Raw genomic sequence first — 26,231 nt, forward strand, 5'->3', positions numbered from 1 at the left:
CCCCATCAACTACGCTTGCAAATAGGGAGAGTGTCTTAAACCTGTCTTGCAGGTAGAAAAACTACCACCCGTGCATTAGAAATAATTTCCACCCCGTCTCCTACGAACCAGGGTCCATGCAGAACAACAGCAGAGCCGCCCCCCGGCTGGCTGCCAGGGGTGGCAGGGGGGTCCCGCGGGTGTCCTGGGGTCCTGCAGCGACACCTGCCAGCACAAGGATCCCACAGCCCCTGCAGCAGGGTGAGGGGACAGACAGACCGACGGACACAACCTGGGGGCCAGCAAGCCTTCAGTGTCATTTTGTAACAGAGCGTGCCTGGGAAGGTCGCACTGGTGAGGGAAGGAGAAACTGCCAGGTTAAGCAGCATTTTGGAGCAGCTGCACCAACACAACTGATTTAACAGCTTGCCTGTAGAGTTTGTCAAGAATAAATCCTTGTGCTTTAACACCCTCTCTCAATCCAAAACTTTCAACCATAAACAAAACAGCTTCTGAGGAGAGAGGTCATAAGATTGCAAAGCTGACTGAAATATCAAACTGCTCATGTCAGAAACATTAAATACTACACACGTGAACTGATTTCCCAGCATTTGAAGTCCATTTCCTACCAGTATTGCAATTCAAAACTTTATGAGCCAAACTTTAAAACAGATAAACAAATGGTATGATGTCAGGAGAGAGACAATTTTTAATTTTTCAAGCATCTCTACAAGAAAATCTGACAAGCAGGTCATAAACAACATTCTCCAGCATATGGGGGTAAAAACTGAAATCTGAGGCACTGAACTAAACACTTTTCAAAAGCATCTCAAACCAGAGAAGTGGCAGCTGCACCCAGAGCCATGTGAACATGCAGCCCGTCCAGCAAGGAGCCCTCACCACCTCACAGGGTAACTCCCAGCACCGAGATTACAGATGCTGCTTGAGGATAATTTAAGTCCTTGGGAGACTCTGCCGTTGTTTTTACCGTAGGGAAAGAATTAAAAAACATCCCAAATTTCCCATTCAGCTTCAGATGATCACTCTCTATCTTAACAACCTTCAGCAGCCAGCAAGCGTACTTTACTCTTTTCAATTTCTTAAGGAGGTGATTCTCTCTTCCCTCACTCAGATACTTTTCCAGAGCAAAGTAAGTAAATACCCTTATTTAACTTCTTCTAAAATAAATACACACATTAATGATTTATATCATACTGATACCTGATATCCCACAAACTCACAGAACAGTGTATTAATTTATACTGACCACATCCATACAAAAATGTTCCTTTTATTTAAAGAAACTTCAGCTTTTAAGCCTGGATCATAAGTTCAATGTTTCTCATTTGACAACTACCTGTGCTAACTGGAATGCACAATAAAGGAGATTCAATATAAAGCTAAGAAAGGATTGCTGGATTTCTTAAAATAAGCGATGACAGTGTCATACAAACATTTTCCAGAAAACATTTAGGTTACTTCTTCCCCTATACAGTTTGTTCTATTTGTTGCATTAAGACCTGTTATAACCGTTTTTAAATAGTAGCTTCACTCCTTCAATATCGAACATATTGAATGCATAACTAACTTGCTATCTAGCAACTTACTCTGTGTTACGTTAATTGACCTTCATTACAAATAGAAACAAACTATCCAGGAATGCCAAAGAATTGTATGTGGCAGTACAGAATGACAACAGAATAAGAAAATTTTAAAAGCAAACAGATACAAAACAATTTTCTCTTAAATCACTTTTTTTTCCCTTTAGATGGCTTTGCAAATAAGGCAGGATCAATCTGGTCTCTAGACAGACCTCTCACTGAAAAAAGCCTTGTTGCTCTTTCCTTTAAAGTGCCTCCACATTTCAGTCCTAAAGACATCAATTCCATCTTCAGTTTATCTAAACCCAGGGCTTCCATTTCAGCAGCAGAGTTGAATGCCAGTAGGTCTATTGGTTCCACCTCCTGCAAAGAGAAAAACACCCCATCAGACTATTATTATTATTTTTTTCCTGATTGCAGGGGGAGGAACAAGTATAGACAGAATGCTTCATTTTACAGAAGACCTTCAATTAGGGTTCTCTCAAACTCTTAATTACTTAATAAAGTTGAGCAATGTCTCCATATGTATTAAGCTGGATAGTCTCATTATTAGCAGTACTTACGCTACCCAGAAAAAGTATTACCACATCAGGTACAAGCAAATTGAAGCTAGCTAGCAGCCTCACTGTAAAACATGCAAATCTTAGTAGAGATAACACACCCAAGAGCAGGGTGAACGCTCAGGTGAGCTTTGTACCCAGTGTCCAACTGTGCTGCTACAATTCTACTCCTCGCAGTGCCTCTGCTAGTTAAAGGCTCCCTCTAACATGCCCGGACAAGCTGCAGATGTGCTTAGGCTGGCAGTGTACACAGCCTCCAAACCAGCAGCACTGGTCATTTTAAATGACAGAAACACTGCTGAACTTTTAAAATTATTCCACTAGAATTAATACACTCTACTCGCAATAGAGGAATGAGAAAAAAGTAAAATAAAAGGCAGTATTTAATCCTATTCCCCTGGAGACAAAATAGTTGACATGGTTTTTATCCCCAGGAAAGTTAAAACTGAAAAACTTCCCAAGAAAACTGAATTAAAACCAGCATCCCACCATCTCACCTAGCAGTTCAGTAGCTTAACCTTGGCCTCCAGAGGCATGGCAAAACAGCTCCTTTTTAGCCCAATTTAAAATATAACCAATAAACCCCCAGCAGTAGCAGGAAGGAGGATGAGTAGTTACTTGTAATGTAGTTACACTGTAATTACAGAAATAGATATATAAAATAAGATTAACCAAAATAAGTTCTGAAGCTCACCTCTCATCCTGCCACAAGAAAATGGATTAAAATTTCATCTTAAAAGGAAATTAGTGTATTTGCAGAATAATCAAGGGTGAAAGGGACTGTCCAGTCCAAGCCCCAGGCCTTGTCCACGAAAGAACATGGAAAAAGACTGGATAATTCAAATGCTGGAATTTACTAACAGACTAAACACTAACACTAAACATTAACACACTGAAGGACACAAAAATCTAAGCCCATTTTGTTCAATACTTAAAAGCACATTAGTCTTATGGTACGTATCATGGAGTTATCCCATTACATACGTTCTGGAGTATTCCCAGCAGTGGGAATGAGACCGCTCTGTTACGAACTCAGCAAAAACAATTAATGCTAGCAGAATTAGAACCTTTGTCCTGCTAAGCATACAAAAAAAGACTGGTTACCTCATTAGTCTCATCCTACTTTTAAAAAAATCCATCAAGGACTATTATAAAAATATTTCCACCTGCAATAACAATCTGCCACAGCATTGGTGGAGTTTCCTGTTCTAGGAATAGGCAGTCTCACAAATACTGAACAAAAGGTAAACAGTGAAGAATGGTAAACATCCTGTTTAAAATTTGCCAGCTCTAATAGTACAGTAGATGACACAGTTCTAATTTATCAGATTACATCCTTGGTCTTTTTTCTATTTAACTGTATTAAACTTTTACTTATCAGAATTCAGTCACTGGCAGCAGCAGCTGATGGTAGACTTTCTGCTTAAGCTGAAAAAAGGCAGAAAACTCAAGCAACTCCCTAGCCCGAAAAAACCCACATTTTGTTTTATTGCTAGAATAACCCTAGATTCATTACCCCTGAACTTTTTTAATAGCAATATTACACAAGGAGTGATGAAGCACAAGTACTGGCACCTTTTACTGCCAGACATAATTTGGGCTTTCATCAATTCAGTGGGAAGAGCTACATTCTCTCTTGGCTGGAAGACTGATCCGAAGCCTTTTTAGCAGAAGAATCCCAGCCATCCTCCTGCCAGTCACCAGAGAAGGAAGCGCATGGTCAGCTGATGGCTGTTACACCAACCCAGACTGCGGCAGAGATAATGGTATGGCAACACTAGAGACCTGCTTCCACCATGGATATACCAGATAATCAATTTTACAGCCCCCCTTCCACCATCCTTTGCAGTTCAGATGAAGCCCATCATTTACACTAATCCTGTCTCTCTAGTGGAGGAGCTGCTGCTTTCAGACTTTCAATAGTCAATGAAGAGTTGAAGCTTGCACCAGACTTCCAGGGTTCTCTGGGAACTAGACGCAGGTCTTTATAATAAAAACTAAGTAAGACTCATCAGCTGATTGGTTTAGGGGGGCATCTCTTTGGAACAACTTCTAATTTAAACACTGAAGTAAATTATAAACATTAAGGTCAAATTATGTTATAAATAAGATTAGTCAAATTGGACAATGTCTGGTAATGTATCAAAAAGTATTGATAACAGTCTTTCATCCTACAGAAGTAGTTTATTTTCCTTTTTCCCTCCTCAATGGAGAATTTTGGATCCAGACTGTATCTATTTATGTAGGAGAAAAAAAAAACAACAAAAAAACCCCAAGAGAAACATGGATCTCTGGAAAGACAACACTAGACAGCCAAGGGCAACTGCATCTTAGTAGAAACTCTAGACTATTAAAATCTTAATCTTACGAAGTTCTTCCTTGACCCATTCTACTTTGCATCCCTCAGGACAATGCCACCATACTACAATTCAACTTTCTCCATGGAGACACTGTCAATCAAGAGCCTTATTTGGCTGCAGTTTCCATTAACTTGCTATATTCCATTTTCATACGTTGTATGATGCATCTTCAGCTAAGCTCTTTCTCCTTTTAACCTTGGGAAGTTTTGTGCTCTAAATCAAACTCTGGAGATTCTATTAGTTTCTCAGGGAGACTATGATTCTAATTCAAGCATGCACATCTAATGCATTGAAGTCATAAGATAAAAATCCCCTCCCCTTTTCTGTGATCCACAAAGGGAAGAGTGATTGTGGAAAAGCAGCTGAAGAGACACATACCACATTTTGTACTGGTTCGTACTTACTGTGCTCTGTAACTGGTTCATTTCCTGTGCCTTAGAAGAAACATTTTCCTGCTCCTCTTCTTTCAGAGCTTGGGTTACTTCATTCTTTTCTTGGGCCTCATCCATCAAGGGCTTTGTAATTTTACTGCTTTCTTCAGCTGGGATTTCAGTCTGCCCACCTGTGTGCGTCTCCCCTTGCAGATCTCTTCCAGTACCTTCTGGCTGCTCCGGTGGTTTCTCAGTTGCACTGGTAGCTGGATTATCCTCTACTGAATCCAGAGAGCTGCTTGAACATTCGTTTGAGTTTCCAGCATTTTCATTATATCTGCTGCCTGATGGACAACTTCCGTCAGATGTGTGCGGGGAGTCATCTTCACTGTCATCCTCACAATCTGAACTGTCAGGATCATCCAATCCTTCCATTCCCAGCCTGGCATAAGCAGTATATTAGAAATTAATATTCATCTATTTTCCACTTTTTTTTTTAAAAAATAATTATTTTTATTGTCACACTTTCTTTCCAAAACTCACTTCAGAGAGCTGCAGTGAACTACCCTAGCAGCTATTGAGGATAGTTTAGTAAATGGAAGATCTGCTAATATTGAACAGGACCCAACATCCCCCCAAAACAGGTTATTTTTTTACAGCATTCCCAATATAGAAATGTGTGCTACCTATTGCTACTCCAACCACCACTGGAATCATGAAGGCTTCTCTTTCATGTTATATTAAGTGAAAAATGCCAGGATTTTTTTTTTTTTAATGTTAATTGTAAATTTACTTCATTAGTGAAAAAAAGGACAATGAACAGTAATAGAATATACATACCCACATTAGGAGGGGGGGAAAAAAAAAAATGCCTATTTTTGCAAATAAAGTTTGTCTGCTCCAGCTGGGACAGAATTATATGAACACAGCAACACTTACTTTCAGTTCTCCGACTGAATCAGTTCAAATTAATTTTACTATTTAAGTTTACATCTCAGATAAGATGTTCCTTACTTATATGTACCTAATCTTTCATCCTGTTCTAGGCTTAATACTTGAGTATCAAGTACTAAGAGAGTCATAATGCTTACCAAAAACATCTTCTTTTTCGAGATTTTGTTCCATTCTTTCCAGATTCACCTGGACGCTTCCGGCTATCGCCACTTTCTGGTGACACTATTCTGCTTGAAGTGGCCTGCAATCCTTCAAAAGAAAGTTAAAAGCATACATCATCAGTACACGATTCACGTACGTTGTAAATTCTACTGATCTTTTCATTTCAGATGCAATTTAAAACACCAACTGAAAATAAACACTATTAGTCCACATTTCTGTAGACTCAAAGCTTCAAAATAAACTCAGTAACAGCAAAAGCTTTCCCACATTGCTTTACTAGGGCACAGAGTCAATTAAAATTGGATTCCTGAACTGAACTCTAGGTTCTACACCCTATCCAGCCTCAAGTTTCACTATCACGCTGCCAGCAAGGGAACAATCTGTGGGTAAATAAAATAACTACAAAGAACAGTAAGTGAAACAAGGTATTTTGTAGTTGGGTTCAATTTCTAGTTTTTACATAAGACCTGTTTATATTTTATCATTTCACTGAAAATGATTATGTAATTCTTAGCTGAACTAGTGACACTACCTGCAAAGAATTTTTCTTTTATTATGAGATGACACTGAAGCATCTGTGGGAAGTATCCATGTTAAGCTGTTCAATGCAAGATGAGAGAAGCAGTACCCAAAAAGGAAAAATGAATGCCAACAAATTTTACTGGAATTTAAAATGTCATTCAATTGAAAGAGTTATTGACAGTACTTTCTGTTTTTTAATTTTCATATTGGAGTGAGGCTATAGGGGTTTTTAATTTGCTTTGATTTTTGAGGAGAGAAAGTGAGGTTAAACTGCAATACCTTTAAGGACCGAATCTTCTAGTCGCTCAGCCATTTCGTGACACTGCTGCTGATAGTCCGGATTTGTGAAAAAGTGCTTTGGCTCCGCAAGTTTCCGCTGCAGCCTTTCCAAGCGCCTTTGCTCTTTCTCTGCTTCCCGTTCTGCTTGCTGCTTCACCCATTCAGCCATCCTGCAAACAGAACCATGAAAACGAGAGCGTTTCCAACATTTAATGTAATATCAGTTTGTTGCTTTGCAATTACTGAATGCTTCTCCCACCTGCTGGGATGGGAGACAATGGAAAAAGATGACTAACAGCACCCAGGGGAGTTACTGAAGGAATATAAAGAGATTCCGCTACAGAGAAGAGCGTAAAGTTCATTTTGGAAGCCAGAAACAGCAGTTAGGTCACATATCGCCAATATCACGGTCTTGCAGCTTCAGAGAGAAGAACTGTGAGAATTCCAGATGAGAAATCTAAGAGGTGCAGAACAGTCTCTCAGGAGCAGGCTGCAGTACAATCACCTCTATTTTGCAATAATATAATTATAGTCAAAAGAACCCTGTTGGCTTCCAGTCCATCTGTGCTTAAGATTTCACTTTTGCTCTTTTTAGTATTAAAAATAAAATTTCATTGCTACAACAGCCTGCCATTTGACCTCTTTTAACAGTGAGCTACATGGTCAGTTTATTTTATAATTCTAACTTCTAAGAAGATGTCTTACGCTTTTTCATGATTGACATCTCGAAGTCTCCTTCCACTGAGATCTCGGCAAGCCTCTCTATTTGTTGTCTTTTCAATCTGAGCACCAAGTGCTCGCAGCATAGATCCAAACCCTGAGAAAAAAGTAATCAAGAATTAGCTAAACAGAAACAAATGAAGCTAGTACACAACAAAATAATTATGGAAAAAGAATACAGTGAATTCAACACTTTCCCTCGAAGCAAATGAAATAACAGGTAAGTTGAAAGTTGCAATGTGTTGGAGAACTGTCACTGGGTGAAATGCTGAAACACTAAGTGAAAAAAGGTATCCAGCATTTACCACTCACCTTAGTTTTGTGCTCCCGCTATCACACCAGATGGACCTGTGCAGCACTTCTAACACGAAAGCCCATTTCTGGACTCCTGCAGCAAAATGGTCTGAAACCTTTTCCAACTCAAGGAAACATTTTGGATCCTTTCTAATTTAACCAGGATATACCTCCCCCTTAGGCCTCTTTAGCCCCCACCAAACTCAAATCCCCTTTTAAAAATCTAACAAAAAATAAAGTAACTTTTTTAGGAGATAGTCTTAGCCGCTTCATCAAGATGATCATGACATACAATGCTATGCTGGAGAGCCCACCCAGAATAGATTTCTGTACACTCCTCAGCCACTAACTACTCATAGGCAAGGCTGCTGATTTCTCTCAATCAGTCCCACCTTATGTTGTCTCCAGCTCGAGAAAGACAGTCGTTTAACTACCTCAAAGAAACACAATGTGGATTAATATTAATATAATCCTTTGAGCATTTTGAAAGTGCCAAGTGTTTTTTATCTAAAAGCTTAACAAATCTATACTTTTCAGTGCCTCAAAAGTACCCTTAAGAAGTGTTAGAAACAGCAACCAATCCAGACAGCCTACTGTATCATGAGGCAGAAAAAGTATTGTGTTCAGCTAATAAAACCAATTGCTGCCATTAGCAAGGAGAATTTTTGTAGCTCATGAAACATGTTATCGAATTCCACATTCTGAAGAATGCAGACCTAGCTGCTACACCTAGCCAGGTATGTTCCCAGGAATCAACAGCAATGCTTTCACTAAGGTCACAGGTGCTGAGTTAGGTCTGATGATACAATGCTCCATTCTCTAAGCCTGCATAATGTGTATTCCCTTGAGATCATACAAGAAGTCTCAATAGTTCTGACCTGTGTTTGTTTGCCTGTTTTTGCCAAACTTTTAAGTTATGAAGTCAAAACAAAAGGAACACTTTAGAAAGCAGACAAAATTGTTAAAGAACAATTGTTAAAGACCCCAATGTAACCCTCTCTGTAACATAGAGTGAGTGACAGAATGTGTATCCTGTGTCATTCCAGGATAACTGAAGCTGATGGACAATACGTGAGGGAGAAGCATCCTATACTATGAACATCTACCGTATGCACCACTTCTAGGGCACTTAAAGAAACCACAATAGCTCATAAGCTACAGCAACAATACTTATTTCCAGTTCTTTCTAAAACTATGAAAAAGGCAAAGTAAACTGAGCTGCAGCCTGAGGAAAGGCTGCACAGTTATTCAGCATTTTAACTCAATAGCTGGAAAATTCTGAGAACTGGAAAAACAAACTCCAATTACACTCAAATACTCTGCTAAACTTGCTCCACCCATCATGTTCCATTTTAGGGAATGTCCACATTGTCAGTGGCTGCATCATTTTTGTATGATTACTACATATATTCTGTAACACTGTTAAAATGTTTTGTCAGTATAAGGAGTCTGGCTTAGATTGAATTCTTTAGTTCTTAGGCTACTGGGATCTGGGCATTTAAATATTTTTTTTCAAATAAGAGAAGACAAAATCAATTAGGTCATATAACATACTCGAATCACAAACTATTTGTACCTGGCATATTTGTCTAAGTGACCACGAATGAAACTTAGGAGCGTAAGAAGCCAGGTGCTTTTAAACAGTTTCAACCCTCAAGTCCCTTTGATGCATGTTACAGATTTCTACTGACAGAGCTGAGTTGACCAGGGATGTGATGAGGACCTATACCAGCCAAGCCGTTAGCTGAATTGCAGCTTCCCACATCAATTCTCAGCTTTGCACACAGACTTTGGTTTCAGCTCAGAGACACTGTATCAGTCATTCACATTACAAGAGATCTGCTAATATATTAGGACTGCTGCTATCAGTATAAACTACAGTATAACAGAAGTTTTTTAACCTAAGAATCCAATCAGTAACAAGCAGTTAAGCAACAAACCTCCTTTTCCACCACAGAGTCTTGGTTCCAGACTATAAACAGCGCCATTCTGCAATACATCTTCATCATTAACCAGTCGCCCGTTACATTTCACATACAAGCTTTCTTCAGGAATATTCTAAAAGACAGCAAAATTGAGACATAGATCGATTGAAATTTGAAACACTCTGACAAAAGAAAACCATTAGGGAGTAATGTTTCCCTCCTTCCTACAGGAACAGAGGGGAAGCAAAAATCAGACCACCTTAAAAGCATAAACAGTCTCTACGGTACTTGTTTTAATTCCTGTTTACCGAAGAATTAAACACAGTCTAAATCAGCTTGTAAACATGAATAGGAAAAAGCCGTGCTAAGCGTTCAAACATGCTGCATTGTATATATAATGACATAAAACCAAACAAACAAACCCCACATTTTCTGGACCATAAAGAATTTAAGATTGAGATCTTTCGTATATATATAAAATATATACAAGAGACCTAACTGAGCAAACCCTCCTGCTCAGCTAGTCGACAGCAAGGAGACGAAGCGCGCCCACAGTCGCGACGTGCGACAGCCCGTCAGTGTCCCCGCCACCGCGGCGAGGCCGGAGAGACAGGCCTCCCGGCAAGTGGGCGAGGGGCGAGGGCAGACACGCGGCCTGCTCGCCACCGGCAGCCCGGCGCCGGCACCCTCGCCCCCTCCCGAGGCCTGAGGGGAGGCCGCATCCCCACACCCGCCACCCGCTCCCTCTCCCTCTCCCGCCCTTCACTCACCAGCTCCCGAGCGCGATCGCGGAGGAGGCCGCGCACCGAGCCGCCACCGCCGGGGGGCAGCGGCCACGGCTGCGCCCGGGTAGCCAACGGGTCCCGCAGCAGCAGCAGCGCCATGGCGCCCCACCGCCAACGGCCGTCGCGCCTGCGCCTGCGACGGCAGCGGCGCGCGGTCAGGTGACGGGCGGGGCAGGGCGGGGCGGGGGAGAGGAGAGGGCTGGCGCGAGCTGATAACGGCAGTCCGCAGGGCGGGGGGGTCCTTCCGGGGCCTTCAGCCTCCCGCCGACCTCCCTCAGCCTCCCTCAAGCCTCCCGCCCCCAATGGGGCCCCCAACCTCAGCCCCGCTCCCGCCCGGCGGCTCTCGGCCCTTCTGCGGGGCTCCTTGAGGTTTGGCGGTGCGTGCGAGGGTCTTTCCCGCTCGGGTGGCTTGATTGGGCTGCTAATTGTTGTTAATTGTTTTTCCATAATGGGAGTTTTAAAGGATTTCCTAGTTGGTGTGTTTCTGTGGTTTTTGTTTGAGTGCTGGAGGCTCAAACTGGACGTAAGGCAACCTGTATTTCTGATATTTTGGAGTCAGTCTGACGTTTCAGTCCTTGTAGAGACTCAATTTATCATTTTTTAGACACATAAGGTTAAATGAGAATCTAGGTGTATTTGGTGGTCAGTGTTTGGGAATGGAAACACTGGAGTGTGGTACCCTTGCCTAGGAGGGAATGGATCTGCTCATACCATACCGAGTTTTAACACAGGGTGTCCTGGTATCTTGCTTTAGGAAAAGGCCCCGAGCACTGTGTCTTGAGTGAAATGTCCCTGTCTCCCAGTATAAGTGATACCAGAAGCCATCCTGGGAAAGCAGTTTCTGTCCTTTACCTTTTTTACACGAGACAGCTCTATTGCTGTAATTCAGACAGATATGTGCAGCCTACCAGGTTGTAAAGGCTCTTTACAACCTGTCACATCGACTCTCTGAGCATGTAGCAGCAGGCAAAATGGACCATGGCTCCAAACATGCTCGTCTGCGCTGCGGTTTTAGTAGTGGTGGCAGCAGCAGCGTAAGAATGGAAATAGTCGTACCACCTCAGGCGGCTGGGAAGGGGCAGTGCTGCCGTTGCAAAGTGCTGCAAGTGTATGAAGTGTAATGGAAATGTGCAGCTGTTAATTGTCCAATCAAATATGGTGCAGATTTCATGTAAGGACTTGCAGGATGGTGGACTGTCCCTGTGGCTTGTCCTGCTACGTGTGTTTTAGCATATGGGTGGGGAGAGGCCCCAAACTCTAATATTTGGGCTAGATTTGGTTACATAGTCACATAAAATGTTTTTAAATCAGAGTGAAAGTTGAGCTGGAGCAGGAGGCCACACTCAGCTCTTCATGACACGGGGTAATCACCTGTAAGCAGGAGACTGAAGAACTGGTTAGAAGAAAATGCACAGCTCTACCTCTCCAGGAAAGGACGCATACAGAGGTATGATGATGATCCGGATGGTGTTACTACTGCATTCTCTGGTGGCTTCAAATCTTCTCCATATCTTCAACATAACCATCCAGCTAGAGGATATATGAAGGTAGGTGACTACCAGCTGTCTCTGGTGGGAACCATTGCCAACACTGGCAAAGATGTAGTTGGGCTGCCCTGAGATCTGCAGTGCAATACACCTCTTACCTTATTTCCAAATAATGACGTTACCTGCAGTGCCATTTTGTTTAGTAGCAGCATGGGGAAGGACGGTTGCCCACGACATAATCTGCCCGCTTCAGCCCTGCCCCCTCCTGAGGGGGGCTCCCCTGCCAGGGTGACACCTGGCACCCTGAAACCCCCCTGTTAGCAAGCGAGATAGACCCCTATGTCTTGAGAATCGATGCCGTTTCAAAAAGATGGGGCTTGTGTCTGAGCTGCTTGGCCGTTACAGAAAGTTCAGTGCTGTGGATGTCCCACCCTTTTTACTTGTGGAAGAGCCATGCTGCTTAGCTGGGCCTGTGTGAGCATGGATAGGTGGCTCTTGTGCCAGGCTGTCATCAGTTGTTGTGGTAAGAAAGGAGGAAACTGGGAGACAAAGAGGGAGGAAAGTGATGTGACCCAGAAGTGGGGACTTCACACTCAAACATAAACAAATTAGTAATAATTTCATTAAGGAGATCTCCCCATGGGCTTGTCTTGGCCGACTCACAAATCAAACTTTGCTCACCCTTTCTTACGCTGTATTAATTTTTGCAAAAATGTTTTTGCAGAGCATTTTAACCCAGTCTAGACAATCCCTTACTGTCTTTCTATCACAAGTTGGTATTTCTGAATTATGTGTCATGTTGCCATAGTGCGACCATTCAAACCTGATGTCTGTGTAGCCTGGAAAAGATGTGGTTATTTTGTGCTGGATTGGGCCCAAATTCAGTCAACGTTATATTTTAAGTCATGTGGTGCTCCTTGTTTCATTTATAATCCCGTGCCATATTTTTGGAATGCCACCTAATGTTAAATACCGCTAGATTTGGGGTATTTTTATTCATATGCTGTATTTGATTGAAATGTAACTGGCAATATACGAGGTATGCACGTATACATATGCAGATGAATAAGTATTTTCATAGATCTGTGGGATTTCAGTTGCATTCCGAGGGCATGATTCATTTCCTCTTCTGAAACTCCAGCTATTGGGGTTGAGGGTGTGGAGCTTGCCAGTACAGGCCAAATAGGCGGAGTTGTCCAGGAAAGAGTTGGGCCACAGGACTGTCCAGGGGATGTGCTGATTCACTGTAATTCACAGGTTGTTTGATCCACATCTTTTCTGAATGTTCTGAACTACTCTTATATCTGTGCTGATGAATTCCTGGCCCTAGTGAGCACCGACTGGATTATAATTTCCCGCTGAGGAGTACCTTAGCTAACACAGCTGCCATCATAGGGAAAAGAGGACCAAAAAAAGAGGGCCCGCTGCACCCCGAGAGGAGGTGTGCGTCAATGACAGCTGTCATTCATACCTGACACCTGGATTCTGCCTGCAGATACGTGCTATAGCTGTGAGCATGTGAGCTGACAGCAGTAGACTCACATTGATAGAAATCAGGCCACCTGATCATGCATTGCCACCTTATAGGTAGTTTTGGGCTACTAATGCTGTAGTTGGTTCTGGGTGGCTGTACGTAGGTGACCTGCGCAGACCCTTGCACGTAGTCAGACTACAAGCAAGTGACATCTAATAGGCAGAGGAGTAGTTTTCTTTCAGCTTGGTCCTACGGCAGTGCAAGGTATATAGTCGCCATTCTCATGATTTATGCAGTGCTGTTTAGCTAGTGCCACACTAATGTCAGTGGGTGAGTGCTCCTGTATCTCTTGTTCTTGATTGCACTTCTATTCCTAGAACTCATCAAAAGTCTATTGCCTTGCTCCTCACAAAAAAGTCTAAAGAAGTCAAAAAGGCTGTTATTATAATTTCCCATTTGAAATGTATTTTATTAGAAATGTTATTCTCTTGATAAAACAATGATCAGTCTCTGATTCTGTAGTGGTGGTTTAGACTTAATTAATAGATCATGCTTGCCACTTTTCATTTAGAAAGGATTTTACAGACATAATTAATTAAACCTGACAGTATCCTTGTGGGATATGTAAGTACTCTGACTTTTTAAATAGTGACACTCGGGCAAACTGGTTATACTACTTTCTCAAGTTAGTGGAAGGACCAAGACTAGAATTTAAAACTTCCTGCTATCTTGACATAATTTAAGAGACAAGACTACCCATCCTTTTCTTATTTCATTCTGATACCCATGCACGTGATGTCTGAGTTATTGGGTGTGTTTCTGTGGCCTATAATGTGCAGTGTGTTAGACTAGACTATTTCCTGCTTAAAATCCATTACTTGATTTAATGTGGAACAGAGTTTTTACAGTATCTCTGTCTGGAACCATCAGATGTGTAACCATCATCATGTTGCTCTTCATTCATTCATTAACCCTTATTGTTTCCTCCAGTATATTCCATTTTAATAGTAGTAGCGGTGCTTTATAGTGCTTAATAACGGTCTGTCAAGACCAAGATCATATTATGCAAGACTGTACTGAGAGAAGGTGTAAAGGTACTCATTGGCTCTTCACTCTAATCTGCACATGAAAGATGCCTGTGGGAGTGAAGAACACAAAGCCAGTTGTTCACAAGGTACCCAGATTGACAAAGGATGGGTTAAAAGTTGTTCTGATAAGAATTCAATCTTTCTCACTTCTAAAAGTGTTCCTAGACATAGGCAAGAGAAAGGATGAAAGATATCACATAAAATATGAAACAGATGCATATTTTTTAGAATATGCTAAGTTTGCAGAGATATCAACAAAGGTAAATTTTGTCTACAGAAGTCTCTTCAAGAATTTGAAAACATGTCTTTTAAGAATGGGTTTTCTGTCTGCTAGACAGTCAGTCATGTACTATTGTATATATGGAAACTGGCTCATCTGGATATATTTTATTTTACATTTTAATGGTATCCCAAACTGTAAGTGGCAGATAATGTATTTGCAAGACTTAAATGTGTTACACACTTTCATATTATTTTTGCATGGGGGATCAGGGCAGAATGAAAAGAAACCTTTGTGTGCATGTTCTTAGGACAGTAATTAAGATGCTCTATGACATGAGGGAACATTTTTTACTTCAGATACTATGACATCATACTGTTTGACAAAAAAGTAATTAACCGTAATGAATCGCAGTTGATATTTGCAAGTGCAGCTTCCTGCCGAATGTCAATAGTCATCTGCTTCAGTTTCTGTGTCATCAGCGCAATGGGTAGGGACAGTGTGCTAAGATACCTGATATGGGGTTGGGAGCAGGTGGGGGAGAAATACAAATGTTAAGTTACTTGTATTACCCTTGTATTAATACAATAGCTACTGTTAAATATACTTACTGTCTCAGTGAATGTCTAGATATCATTCTCCTAATAAGTCTGTGGTAAATAACTGTATTTTATTCTTCTTTCAGCCCACAGTCGGCAATAATGCAGATATTTAGACATAATCAAGATCTTTAAATAGCTGTAAAACTGGTTTTGCCCTCACATTAGTTCCTTTGTTGTGTTTAATAGCTTTGTCTCCATCCTATGGAAGGATGTTTAAACTGTGAGTCCTTTCAGGGAAGGAGCAGGTACTGCTCTGCACATTATGTATGTACTGAACCTGAGAAACTAAGGTCCCTTTTTGTTTGGCCATAAGTATCATCAGCACAGTTGGCCTGTTACCGATAATTTTAAATTTAGCAACAATAATTTGAGAGTAATTGACTAATTAGACAACTGGGTAATACTGCAGAAGTTAATACTTCAGATTCTAAGATTTCTTTAACCTTGTGTCTCCTCAGATGTGCTAGCCATAGTGCTTAGATTTGGTCTGTTCTGATTAAGTTTGACTGAATACAGCTGGAGAGTGGTGAATGGGTTAGATGTAGCGTACGGTATATTTTATGGGAAAACAATACCAAAAATAGGTCTCTGCTTCTTTACTTTTGCTCTCCCTGTAATGAAGCTAACTGCTTTTAATTATAGCTTGCAGAGACACTGTGCTGAATTACTTAATCTCTGTGTAAGGACTGGATTCTAGTCTTTTAATTGGCATCTGAATGTTTGGCAACTTTGCAAAAACCCGGAGCTAAGTGTGAATTATGTACATGGTAGATCTGTATTATCTGTCAGACCCCTATGCCTTGAAGTTTTTAAGAAACAGGAGAGAGTGCACATTGCATGCCCTTGCAATGTGAGCTTTTGATCCCGTTGTGACACTGTTTACAATAATTTGAATCTCCTAGACCAAAGTTATAATGAGAGCTGAAGTGGAAAAAAAAAAACCAAACAAACCCAAGGTATCCTCACTTGTTTTTCAACTGAGATGAAAGTTGATTTGGAAATGTTCCTTGCTAAAACTGAAGCTGCATTTCCAGTAGCTGGGAGGAGTTCCCAAATTACATTACCCCACCCACATCTGCTTGCTTTTTGTTTACCTAGGGAGATTCTACAAAGAAACTGAAGGAGAAAGGGAGGACAGCAGCAAAAGGGAGAGCACACAGGACAGGTCTAAAAAGACAGAAATTTAAAGCAGAGTGCCTCAGGCGGGTAAACCCTCTGAACATAAGTTCAGCAGAGATAACACGTGGTTAGCAGTCTGTGACATGTTGTGGGTGTTCATAAATCCTGTTTAAAGCAGATCATGTCACTGATTCGTTCATTCCTTGATAAAATGTTATGAGTCAGATCCTCAGCTAGTGTAAATTTTGAAAGCTCCATTGGCTTGAGGGAGAAATGTCTTAAGTATCCAGTCTGTAGCGTAGAGAGGCCTCATTCTTTGGGTGCCAAGTTTGACATGGCTTCCTTTTGACTGGATCGTTAAGTCCCACTTACCATTCAGACAACATGCTTGTAATACTAATATTTATCTCCTCATGCGGGGAGTGTTCTGCTAGCTTAAAGAGGACCTACAAATGAATAATAATGGATGCAGGTTTTTATTTGTTTCTCTTTAAAGAAATAATACAGATAGTTTTTAGGGAAAATGCTTGGGATTTTTTGGTTTTATACAGTAAGTTTGAGTTGGAGAATACTGACATAACATTACAGACGTGCAAAACTTCTTGTTGGCTCAATATTGAAATAGTTTGCCATTTTGTTTATACAACATCTTTTTGCACCCATGTAATTAAAATTAAATTGTTAGTATGGTGTTTAAGGAATGTCACTGGTGTATTTTGGACTCCCAGTGTTTCTTCTAATCCTTTCCAAAATAGAGGTAATTATGTGTCATCTATGAGGAATTTGTAATGCAGCGTACTATGCCCCTTGAGGATCTTTCTTAAATCATATGTGAGGCCTGGAAAAATCATGTCCTCACATGGTTATATTTGAATATTAGCAACATGACAGTGATACAGCTGTGCATTTGTTCCTTCGTGTTCCTGTCTGACTTGGGCTCTGGCCTAGAAGTGATGTCGGTGTCAGAATATGTCAGATTGCTTGTTTCTCAAAGCAGGGCTATGAAGAAGTCTTGCCAGCGTGTGAAAGTCACAGTTGGAAAATCTTGTTGATGATGGTTGGTTTTTTTTCTTGCTGTTGTCCTTTTGTAGCAGGAAGTTACAGGAACAATTTGTCAGGAGAAGCCTTTATGCCACTTGAACCATATCTCACGTCTGCAGAAGCGGGCATGGCACCAAAGTGTCTTCACTGCATGGCTTGTGCGGGCAGCCCTTTACCTGTAAAGGACCTTGTGGTTCTCATAACCAAGAATCTTAAATATTGCAGATGTGGCATGACCAATCTTCCTGGCCCTCTGAGCCACATACCAAAATCTAGGACTGCCAGACAGCCAGCTGGTTCTTCAGCGAGCCAAGGGAGAAGGGTGCTGTGTGCTTTTTGCAGGTGGGAAGTGACAGTGGCTCCCAGGAATGCTAGCTGTCCATTGTGGGTCAGGGCTAGGCTGAAGGGTGTAACTTCAAGGTTTAATGAAGTGTGTAATGTCAACTTCAGTAGCAGCTGATAAATTACTCCCTTTCACAGTGGGGATTTATCCCACATAAGCACAGCACCTCTGTTGGATGTGGGGCAGAGCGCCAGCATGGGAGCTCTGCTTGAAAACCTTGTAGCCCAGGGGAAACAGGCTGGCAACCTTTCCTGTAGTTCTTTGTGGCTGAGGTTTCAGGTGGTGCTTCTTTGCCTCTGTCTTGAGATCCATGCCCTGCAGTACGTGTTAAACCCAGCTGATGTTCTCCGCTCTAGCTGCCTAGATTGTGGCTTGTATTTGAACATTGCTTTTACACTTCAAGTACTACACTTTAAGCCAGGACTTAGCATGCAGAAATTGTAGCAAGTCCCCACAGAACCTAAGATTTGCCAGAATCATGCAATGTTAGCACATACTAAATTTGTGCATTCTCGTTTACCTTCAGCTGCTTGTTTGTTTGTTTTGATGGGTTTTGAGCTGTTAGGGGATCAAGCTTGTCTCTGCAAGCACAACTGCCTGACACCTTCTGTAGAATTCAAAAACAAAAGATGAGATTTTGATGTTCTCACCTGACTGCAGGGATTTGGGGCTTTTACTAAAACTCCCCAAACTCACTGTAAAACTTAAGAGGGAATTTTGTCAACAACTAAGACATACAAGTCATAGATGAAGAACTGGTGCTGCCTGACAAATTCTTCTCATACTCCAAGGATCACTGGAGTCCTTTAAAGCAGCTGGGCTCCATGAAAGTGGCTTTGCAGTACTCACAAAGAGAACGAGGCTTGGCAAGCACTGTTTGATCAGAAGGAACTACCTCTTGCCACATAGTTCCTTTGCACCCTTGCTTCCGGCTCCCTTCTCTGTCACAAGAGATGTGTGGTCAGACAGTGTTTGGGAGCCAGGAACTTCTAATTCTGTCTCTAGCACTGTCATCTTTGTGATGTGAAAGTGGGTATATGGGCATTTTTGAAGGATTTTTTTTTTAAAAATAGTCTCTAATTGGGGTGCCCACACCTGGTTATGTAGTCAAAGGCATACTAGGCCTGATTTTCAGAAGTGGTAAATACGTGTGAATGCTTTTAATCTCAGATGGAATTGTAGGTACTCAACAATGAGTAGTCAGGACAAATTAGTAATTCTTTAGAAGGCTTGAACGTGAATTGCGTTACATAAATTCTAAGCATTAAGAAACTAATGAGCAGCACTCATATTAAGCACTATTCTTAATAGCAACTGCAGTTTTCACATTGAGATGCCTTATGAGCTGCGAATTTGAGAAAAGGAGGAGGAGAAATGAAGAAAAATGATCTAAAAATGTGGTACAGTGAAGCATAGTTACAGAATGTGTGACTTACAAAGAACATTGGGAAAATAGGAAGCCTTCATTTCTTTAAAAAATCCTAAAACTCTGTAGTCTCAGAAGACTGACAATAATTCATGTTCTTTGCTGTCACTTTAAGATATACTGTCTGCCACTCCATCTTCTCTTTCCCTTTTCTGCTCTCAGGAGACTAGTTCTCCAGAAAGTGGGTTTTGAGATGTGGGTGTACTTGTTAAGAAAGCTGGGACATGGCAGAACACTTCACAGCTGTGTTAGGGTCAGACCTCAGAATAATATTTTCCTTTCTGAGACCCTTCCTCAGCTGACTTTCACAAATGAGGCCTGTGAAGCATCAATGCCATTTCAAGACAATCTTACTCTTGTGCTTTTACAAGGAAGAAGCAGATCTATTTTGAAAGTAACCAAATCACTTACGATATTGGGCATCATACCTGATATTTTGGTCTGCTGTTTGCTGTCGGTGCCTGAGTACTCTGGCCTGTGCTGTTTGCGTTGCCTAAAGTATGGCTGAGTTTCACTCTGACTGCTATCCCCAGGGCCCCCATGAAGAAGAGATGCATATCTCATGAGATTACCTCACTGAGCAAAGAAATGAAATAAATAATGCTACTCTTTTAGTTCTGACAAGTATAGTAGCTCATAGAGCCTTTCAAGGCAATGTCAGCACGGGCTAGATACCGCATCAGTGCATAAAAAGACATCATTTACAAGAGCAACGCTGCAAAATGAGGCCAATGTGAGCCTAATGGGTGGTGGAAAACAGTGAGCCTTTTTTTTCCCCTCCCTAATACAAGCCTGCAGGGGTTCATTTTCCAGAGTGCTTGAGTCTTGGGGCAAATCAGCTTGCTGAAATTCTTCTACAACAGGAGCTCCGAGTAAGTCACTGTAGTAGTAGGGATCTTATTTGGGAACCAATCAGAGCTTGTGCTTGTTGTTTCTCCTTGGCAGCTTTAATGAATCTATCAGCACAGAAGTACTGGAAATAAAAGATTTTACACTAGTCTCCATTAGGATGAAACCCACGGGCTGTCCAGTTCCTTCCACGGTACAATACAATGCTTCAAAAAGACAGAGAAGGTTGTTATGATAACTTAGTCACGGGTGAAGAACCAGGAGAGCTAAAATGCGTTTAATAATTTTATCGAACTGTAACTTTAGGAAGAAATATTGCCCAGAACAATTGCTCTTCCCCATTGTGTGGAAAACCTTGCAAAACCCCCCTTGAAATATGTCTGTCAATGCAAACTAACTCAAGCAGGTACGGTAAATTTCAAAATCTTGTGTTATCGTTACAGAGAATAAACTCCCTTTTCTTTTTACTTGTCCACCAGTCCTTTCACCCAATGCCTTAGACATATTTTTTATAATTAAATTTCACAGCATATCTCTGAAATACATTATGACATTTGATCGTACTTTATCTAAACATCACAGATACTCCTTGTCGTATCGTATAATTTCTAGTCTTTGGCAAGGCTGTACAATAACCTCACAATTATCTGTTGTACCCTATTCCCTATCTTGTGCTAGGACTCAGTTTCTGTTTCAGTTAACCCTTTAGTGCACTCAAAACTGATAGTATCTGTTTAAGAAAAATAGCATAATACTGTCCTGAGAAATGGAAGAAGAAAAGGCATAAGCTTAGAGAAGTCAATAAGAAGCTCAAGTTCTCTTGACGAGGTGAAGTCAGTGACTGTGTAAACATGTAGTGCTATTTTTATTGTTATTTTCCTTCACCATCCCCATACGTTGCAACAAATGAGAATATAATTATCCAATGTTAAGCACATGAGTCATGCAAAATGAAAACATAATGTAAAATAGAGTATGGCTGTTTAAAAAGCTACCTCTGTTTCTGTTTAGGATTTTTATAGTGTCAGTATAATAGGAATACTGCTTTTTCAGGGCAGTATTTCAAGTCCTGTTTTCACCTTAAGATAATGAAGTGTTGTATGCAAGCTCTGCAAAGCAGATAGGAAAAAAGGGAGACTGTGGTTACAGCTACAATGTAGCTTATGTATCTGGAACTGTTCTTAACTGTGTGCTAGGCAATTAAAGATATTTTAAACTTCCAGTCTTTAAAAGGCGATGGACTTTATCTTTTTAAATAAAAAGGATATTAAAATATTAAGCATATTATGAATAAACAAATAAGCAAATGGAATAGGAGTGAAGCTTTGGGATGTCATTATAGGGCGCTCTTACAGGTTTTTTGTGTAACGCTCTTTCCACCAGAAGAAACTCACTAGACCATGGAAAAGAAAGACTTAATGCTGTTTTATGTAATGTTATTTACTCTTTCATGTTCCGTAGGACCTCATTAGAAGGATGAGAGATGAGTTCCAGCAGTGCATGTATGTTAATAATAGGCAGTACAAATGAGATTATAACAAGAGAATCCTGGATGATACACAGGGAATTAGAGCCAGGAGCCCATATATAAAAGCAGACATGTACTCAGTGAAACTAAGTGCTTGGTAAGTCTTTGCAGGAGAGGAACCACAAAGGCGGAGGCTGAGTCAAACTCATCAAGCCTCCTAAAAATTAGTGGTAATCCAAAAAGAGAAGCAAAATCCGGGAGTCCTGAATCTTATCATCTGAGCTATTGTAGGCTTATTTTCACTCTCTTAGAACTTTGTCCTTGAAATTCCTTTTGGGAGAAAGTTTTCATTGAAACTGTAAATTAAAAAAAAAAAAAAAAAGATTGGAGGGAAAAAAACCAAAATAGATTTGCTGCTCTTGGGTTATGAGACATTAGAAAAATGCAGTTAGTCTCCAAAATAGCTTGAATCCCCTGCACATATGTGATGCTCAAAGTGTAAAAATAAGTACCTTTGACAGGACCAATAATTTTGCATGTAGCTGTCTCTTTTAAGCTTTCCTAAAGAACCCAGGAATTCCCAAAATTTTTTTTCATGGGGCACATGTACTCTTTCCTTATTATTTAAACAGGGGGACTTTCCTTAGGGATCGATCTTCAGGGATACACTTTAGCAAGTGTGTAAATTTAAGAGTATGTATCTTCCATTGAAGTTTCTGCAGCTTGAGAGGTGTTTAAAAGTAAGAATGTGTTAAAGGTTTCTTTAAACAGCGAGGCCATAATATCTGTGAAGTATTTTAGAGAACTGCAAAAGGCAAAATATGTGATTAAAAGACCCAATGAAAACAGATGGAAGGGAGAAAAAGCTATGTCTCTACTGTTACACAACTTCTTATCTGTATTTCCAGTAGGTGCCAATCTCTAAAGATAAGCATACTATACAGCTGCTAGTTTTGGCCAGTGTATTTTTTGCCTGTTTATTGACAGAGAGTGCACTGTGTGGTGTAACAGGCAATCCAGCATATCAAACAGCTCTGCATTATGATGGCTGTTATTACAGGGCTGTAACTTCTGTGGTCATGAATTCATGACATAGAAAACTTCAAAACAAATAATAATAGAAAACTATTTACATAGAGACAAAATTACTGTAAATAAATTTGAGGTTTTAAATTACTTGTACTTTCCTTCCTAAGTGCCAGAAGTTACCCCTAGTAACTTCCTAGTAAAAACACTGGAAATAGTGTATTTTCATCTTTTATGTAGGTGATTATTTAGGAATACATTTAAATCTACACCAAAATGTACTGTTAATACAAACTTAAGGTTTCAAATGTTTTCTTTCTGCCAAAATACATCTTAAGAGGAAGATATGTAAAAACTTGCAAGCATTGTGTACTGATATTTTACTTTAATTTCCAGGAGAAGTTGTAACTGTAGAACAGCCCCAGTCAGAAACTGGGTGGCAGGCTAGCCAGGACTGGAGCAAGGATGAAATGATGCTGGACTGGTCTGTTAAGGATGGAGATTGGAACTGGCTAGGAAAGGCTGTCCAGCCTGGGAGCTGCAGGGGGAAACACAGCAGGTCTGGGACTGGGACTAGCTGAAAAACTAGGGGAAGGTGGGAACGGTTTGGTGTGAAAATCAAGAGGCTGGAAGATGGGGATAGGAACAAAGAGAAAGGGCAGAAAAATGAAACTGCCTGAGCAAATACATTGAATCAAGGAGGGTGTGTAGGGAATATGGAATCATAAAATGGCCGGGAGCTGGGACGGGGAATAGGAGTGAGAACACAGTTGAGTGCGAAAGGGGGTTGGAGGTTCCGTGAGTGAGAGAAGAGAGATGGATCTGACGGAGAACAGGAAAGGAGAATTGGGTCTGGGAGGAGATACGTGGAAGTAGGAGTCCAGTGAGTGCTTGAAACATTTGCTCCAAAGCAGCATTTCTTTTTTTTCAGTAACAATTTTGCAACAGTATTTGGTACAGTGAATTGTGACTAGTTGAGCCTGATATGAAAAATGCCTGTTTTCCTCTGCCCAGAGTCTCCTGGGCAAGGTGAGAGAGGGAGTTTCCCAGCAAGGTGAAGGTGAAGGAGAGTATTTTTGAAAATGTACCCTACTTGGACAAGTCAAAATGAGTATGAGCTGTGGAAATCTGCCTCTTTTGGCTGGAGCAGGGCTGTGTACTGTCTGTGAAAGGTGCTAAAAACATCTCAGACAACTTCTGATTTGAACGTTCCTCTTTTCTGTCCGGTATCGCTTGAGTCTTCTTTGGCTCCAGTCTGGACCAGCTGTTTTCCATCCTAATCTTATTTCCCGTAGCAATCTGGACACGTTTACAGCAGCAGTGGTTAGGCTGGGTGAGGATGAAGTACTGCAGTTGTCCTTGGCATGTTAATGTCAGTTAAACCGGTGGAATCTCATTAGGCTAGATTTTTTTTTTTTTTTTTTTTTTCACGGCTGCTTACAGAACGCTGAAGAGTGGAAGATCCCTGTGGTGTGCAGAGATAAAGGCCTTCGGAATGGAGGAGTGAGCGCTTATCAGCGCTGCCGCTGAAGGAAAACCTCCGGAGTCCTTTTAGCGTTGGGCCAGCTCCTTCTGCAGCGTCCCGCGGATGGCGCACGAGTGGCCTTCGCGGTAACGCGTAGGGGGCTGCCCAGTGTCCTACCTGTTCCCGCCGCCCTGCAGAAGCAGGTTTTTAATGGCCTGAACCAGCGAGGCTGAAACGAGGGTGCAAAAGTTGGTAGTATTGGAATAGTTTTTCCTCGTCTGGGCTATTCGCCGGTTCCCGCGCGGGCAGTTAACCGGGGGTACGCCGCCGTCCGGCCTGCGGGATTGGCTCAGCGCTTCCAAGGGGTCAGGACGGCTGGCGGTAGGGCAGGCAGCCGCGGCGGCGTCCCAGAGCAGAGGGAGAGGAGTGCTCGGTGCCGCGGGTCGCTGGGGGCTCCCCGCGGGGGAAGGGGCCGGGCGGGCAGCCCCGGGGCCGGGCCAGCCCCGCGCCGCGCCCCCGCCGTGACGTCATGGAATTCCAGGGCGCTTCCGCCAATGGCGGCGCGGGCCCGCGGCAGAGGGCGCAGTGCCAGCCCGCCGGGCGCTCGGGCGGCGCGCGGGGAGCGGCCGGGGGAAGGCAGGCGCGGCGGCCCCCTGCCCGCCCGCGAGCGGCGCGGAGGGAGAGCTCACGGGGCTCCGGGGAATTGATCCTCCCCGGGCAGCTGCCGGCGGCTGGGACGTGGCGCTGCCCGCTTCTAACTTTTCCAGCCGCGCGGTATGGGGTGCGGGTGTTGCGCTGGGAACTGATGCCAGTTTCGGTGCCTGCCTTGTGGAGCTTACGGAGGGTTTGCAAATACTCCATTGTATAATACTGTACAGCTTTGAGTTCGCTTTCTGCCTCTCCATTAAGGTGCTGTTCTCTCATAAAATACCATCAACAGATAAGTTACTCTGCTAATTCTTCTGTAAGTACAACTAAAATCCTTTGTGGTTGCTTTTTCCCGGGCAGTCACCTCTCAGACTCACCATAGGGTCAGAGGTGTATGTCTGGTCTGTCTACACCAGTCTGCGTAGTGCAGCCTGTTGTGTTTGAGTGCCAAAGCAGCCTCTATCTTAGCCGAGTGTTCTGCCCACGATAACACTCTTCCTTGTCGGGCTTGATTGGCCCCAAGTGAATCGCTCTGCTCACATGGCTGAACTACTGCTGCTGCTGGAGGTAGCTTGGGTGTCTCTGCACAGAGCTGCATTACATCATCATTGTCCATAGTAAAGGTTTTGCAAATCAAATACAACTCCTTCTTATACCTAAAAGACAGACAAGATGATGGCACCAATCTGTGTGAGTACAGAATTTGGCTCTGCAGTTGAAATGTAGCTGAGAAAATTGCAAGTGACTGTTCAGTCATGTTAGGGTGGAGGTTACTTTCCCATCGGGTGTTTAGTTTCTGACATTAACAGAAAATACAGTAAGAGTGAATTTTCTCATTAAACAACATGGCAGCTGATACAACTGGACAGGATCCGTTGGCAATGACAGTGCTAAACTTGCAGTCGCTTTTCTAATAACTGCATTTCAAACTTGAAGTAGTTGGCAGCACTGATACAGGGGATGAGACTCCTCTTCCTTCCAGACCTCAGATTTTCCCTGTGACCCGTTGCGTCCGCAGTGTGTTTCCCGGTCGGGAGTGACCCCGGCAGTGCCCTCCTGCCGCTCGGCTCTTATTTTGCAGAACGAGGAAAATGGCGCTTCCGTGGCAGACCCTCGCCGGGTTCCCTCCGCCGGGCCTGCTCGCGGCAGAATTTCGGTGTTGCTTCCATGTAAAGAAAAACCAACCCTCAAACCCTCCCCCCCCCCAGTAAGAGGGGCTGCGGGGGATGACGAGGTGCCTTGTACACTTCGGTGGGTAAGAGCTGGGCCTGGCTCCCCCACCCCCCGGCCGGGTGCGGGCAGCCCCGGACCCCCGCTGCGCCTGCCGCCCGGCCGTGCCTGCCGCCGGGGGCTGCCGGGCGGGGCGGGCGAGGGCTAACGGCTGGGGCTGCTGGGCCGGGCCGGGGGCCGCCCGCCCCGCTCCGTTCGGTTCGGCGGCGCTGAGCGGCCGCTGGCCCCGCTGT

At 42.5% G+C, this 26,231-nt stretch overlaps 1 protein-coding gene across 1 annotated transcript; it reads right to left on the reverse strand.

Moving 5' to 3' along the window:
• Positions 1-665: 665 nt before the first annotated feature.
• SDE2 (SDE2 telomere maintenance homolog) lies at positions 666-10,676 on the reverse strand. The gene is made up of 7 exons (XM_074863842.1): positions 10,498-10,676; positions 9,743-9,860; positions 7,494-7,605; positions 6,789-6,958; positions 5,963-6,074; positions 4,905-5,313; positions 666-1,943 (listed from the first exon to the last, which is right to left on the reverse strand). Exons 1-7 carry the CDS (start codon positions 10,609-10,611, stop codon positions 1,728-1,730), a joined length of 1,251 nt encoding a protein of 416 aa, XP_074719943.1. The 5' UTR covers positions 10,612-10,676; the 3' UTR covers positions 666-1,727.
• Between the last annotated feature and the right edge of the window lie 15,555 nt (positions 10,677-26,231).

This window comes from Strix uralensis, chromosome 3 (genome assembly GCF_047716275.1).
Source record: "Strix uralensis isolate ZFMK-TIS-50842 chromosome 3, bStrUra1, whole genome shotgun sequence".
NCBI lineage: Eukaryota > Metazoa > Chordata > Aves > Strigiformes > Strigidae > Strix > Strix uralensis.

Bases quoted from the DNA above. Each gene is read 5' to 3' on its own strand.
- SDE2 (XM_074863842.1), bottom strand. From the start codon at position 10,611: ATGGCGCTGCTGCTGCTGCGGGACCCGTTGGCTACCCGGGCGCAGCCG. The intron at 7,606-9,742 runs GTTTGTTGCTTA...CTTTTTTCTCAG, and splicing joins ACTCTGTGGTGGAAAAGGAG to GGTTTGGATCTATGCTGCGA. The intron at 6,959-7,493 runs GTAAGACATCTT...TTCTGTTTGCAG, and splicing joins GATGTCAATCATGAAAAAGC to GATGGCTGAATGGGTGAAGC.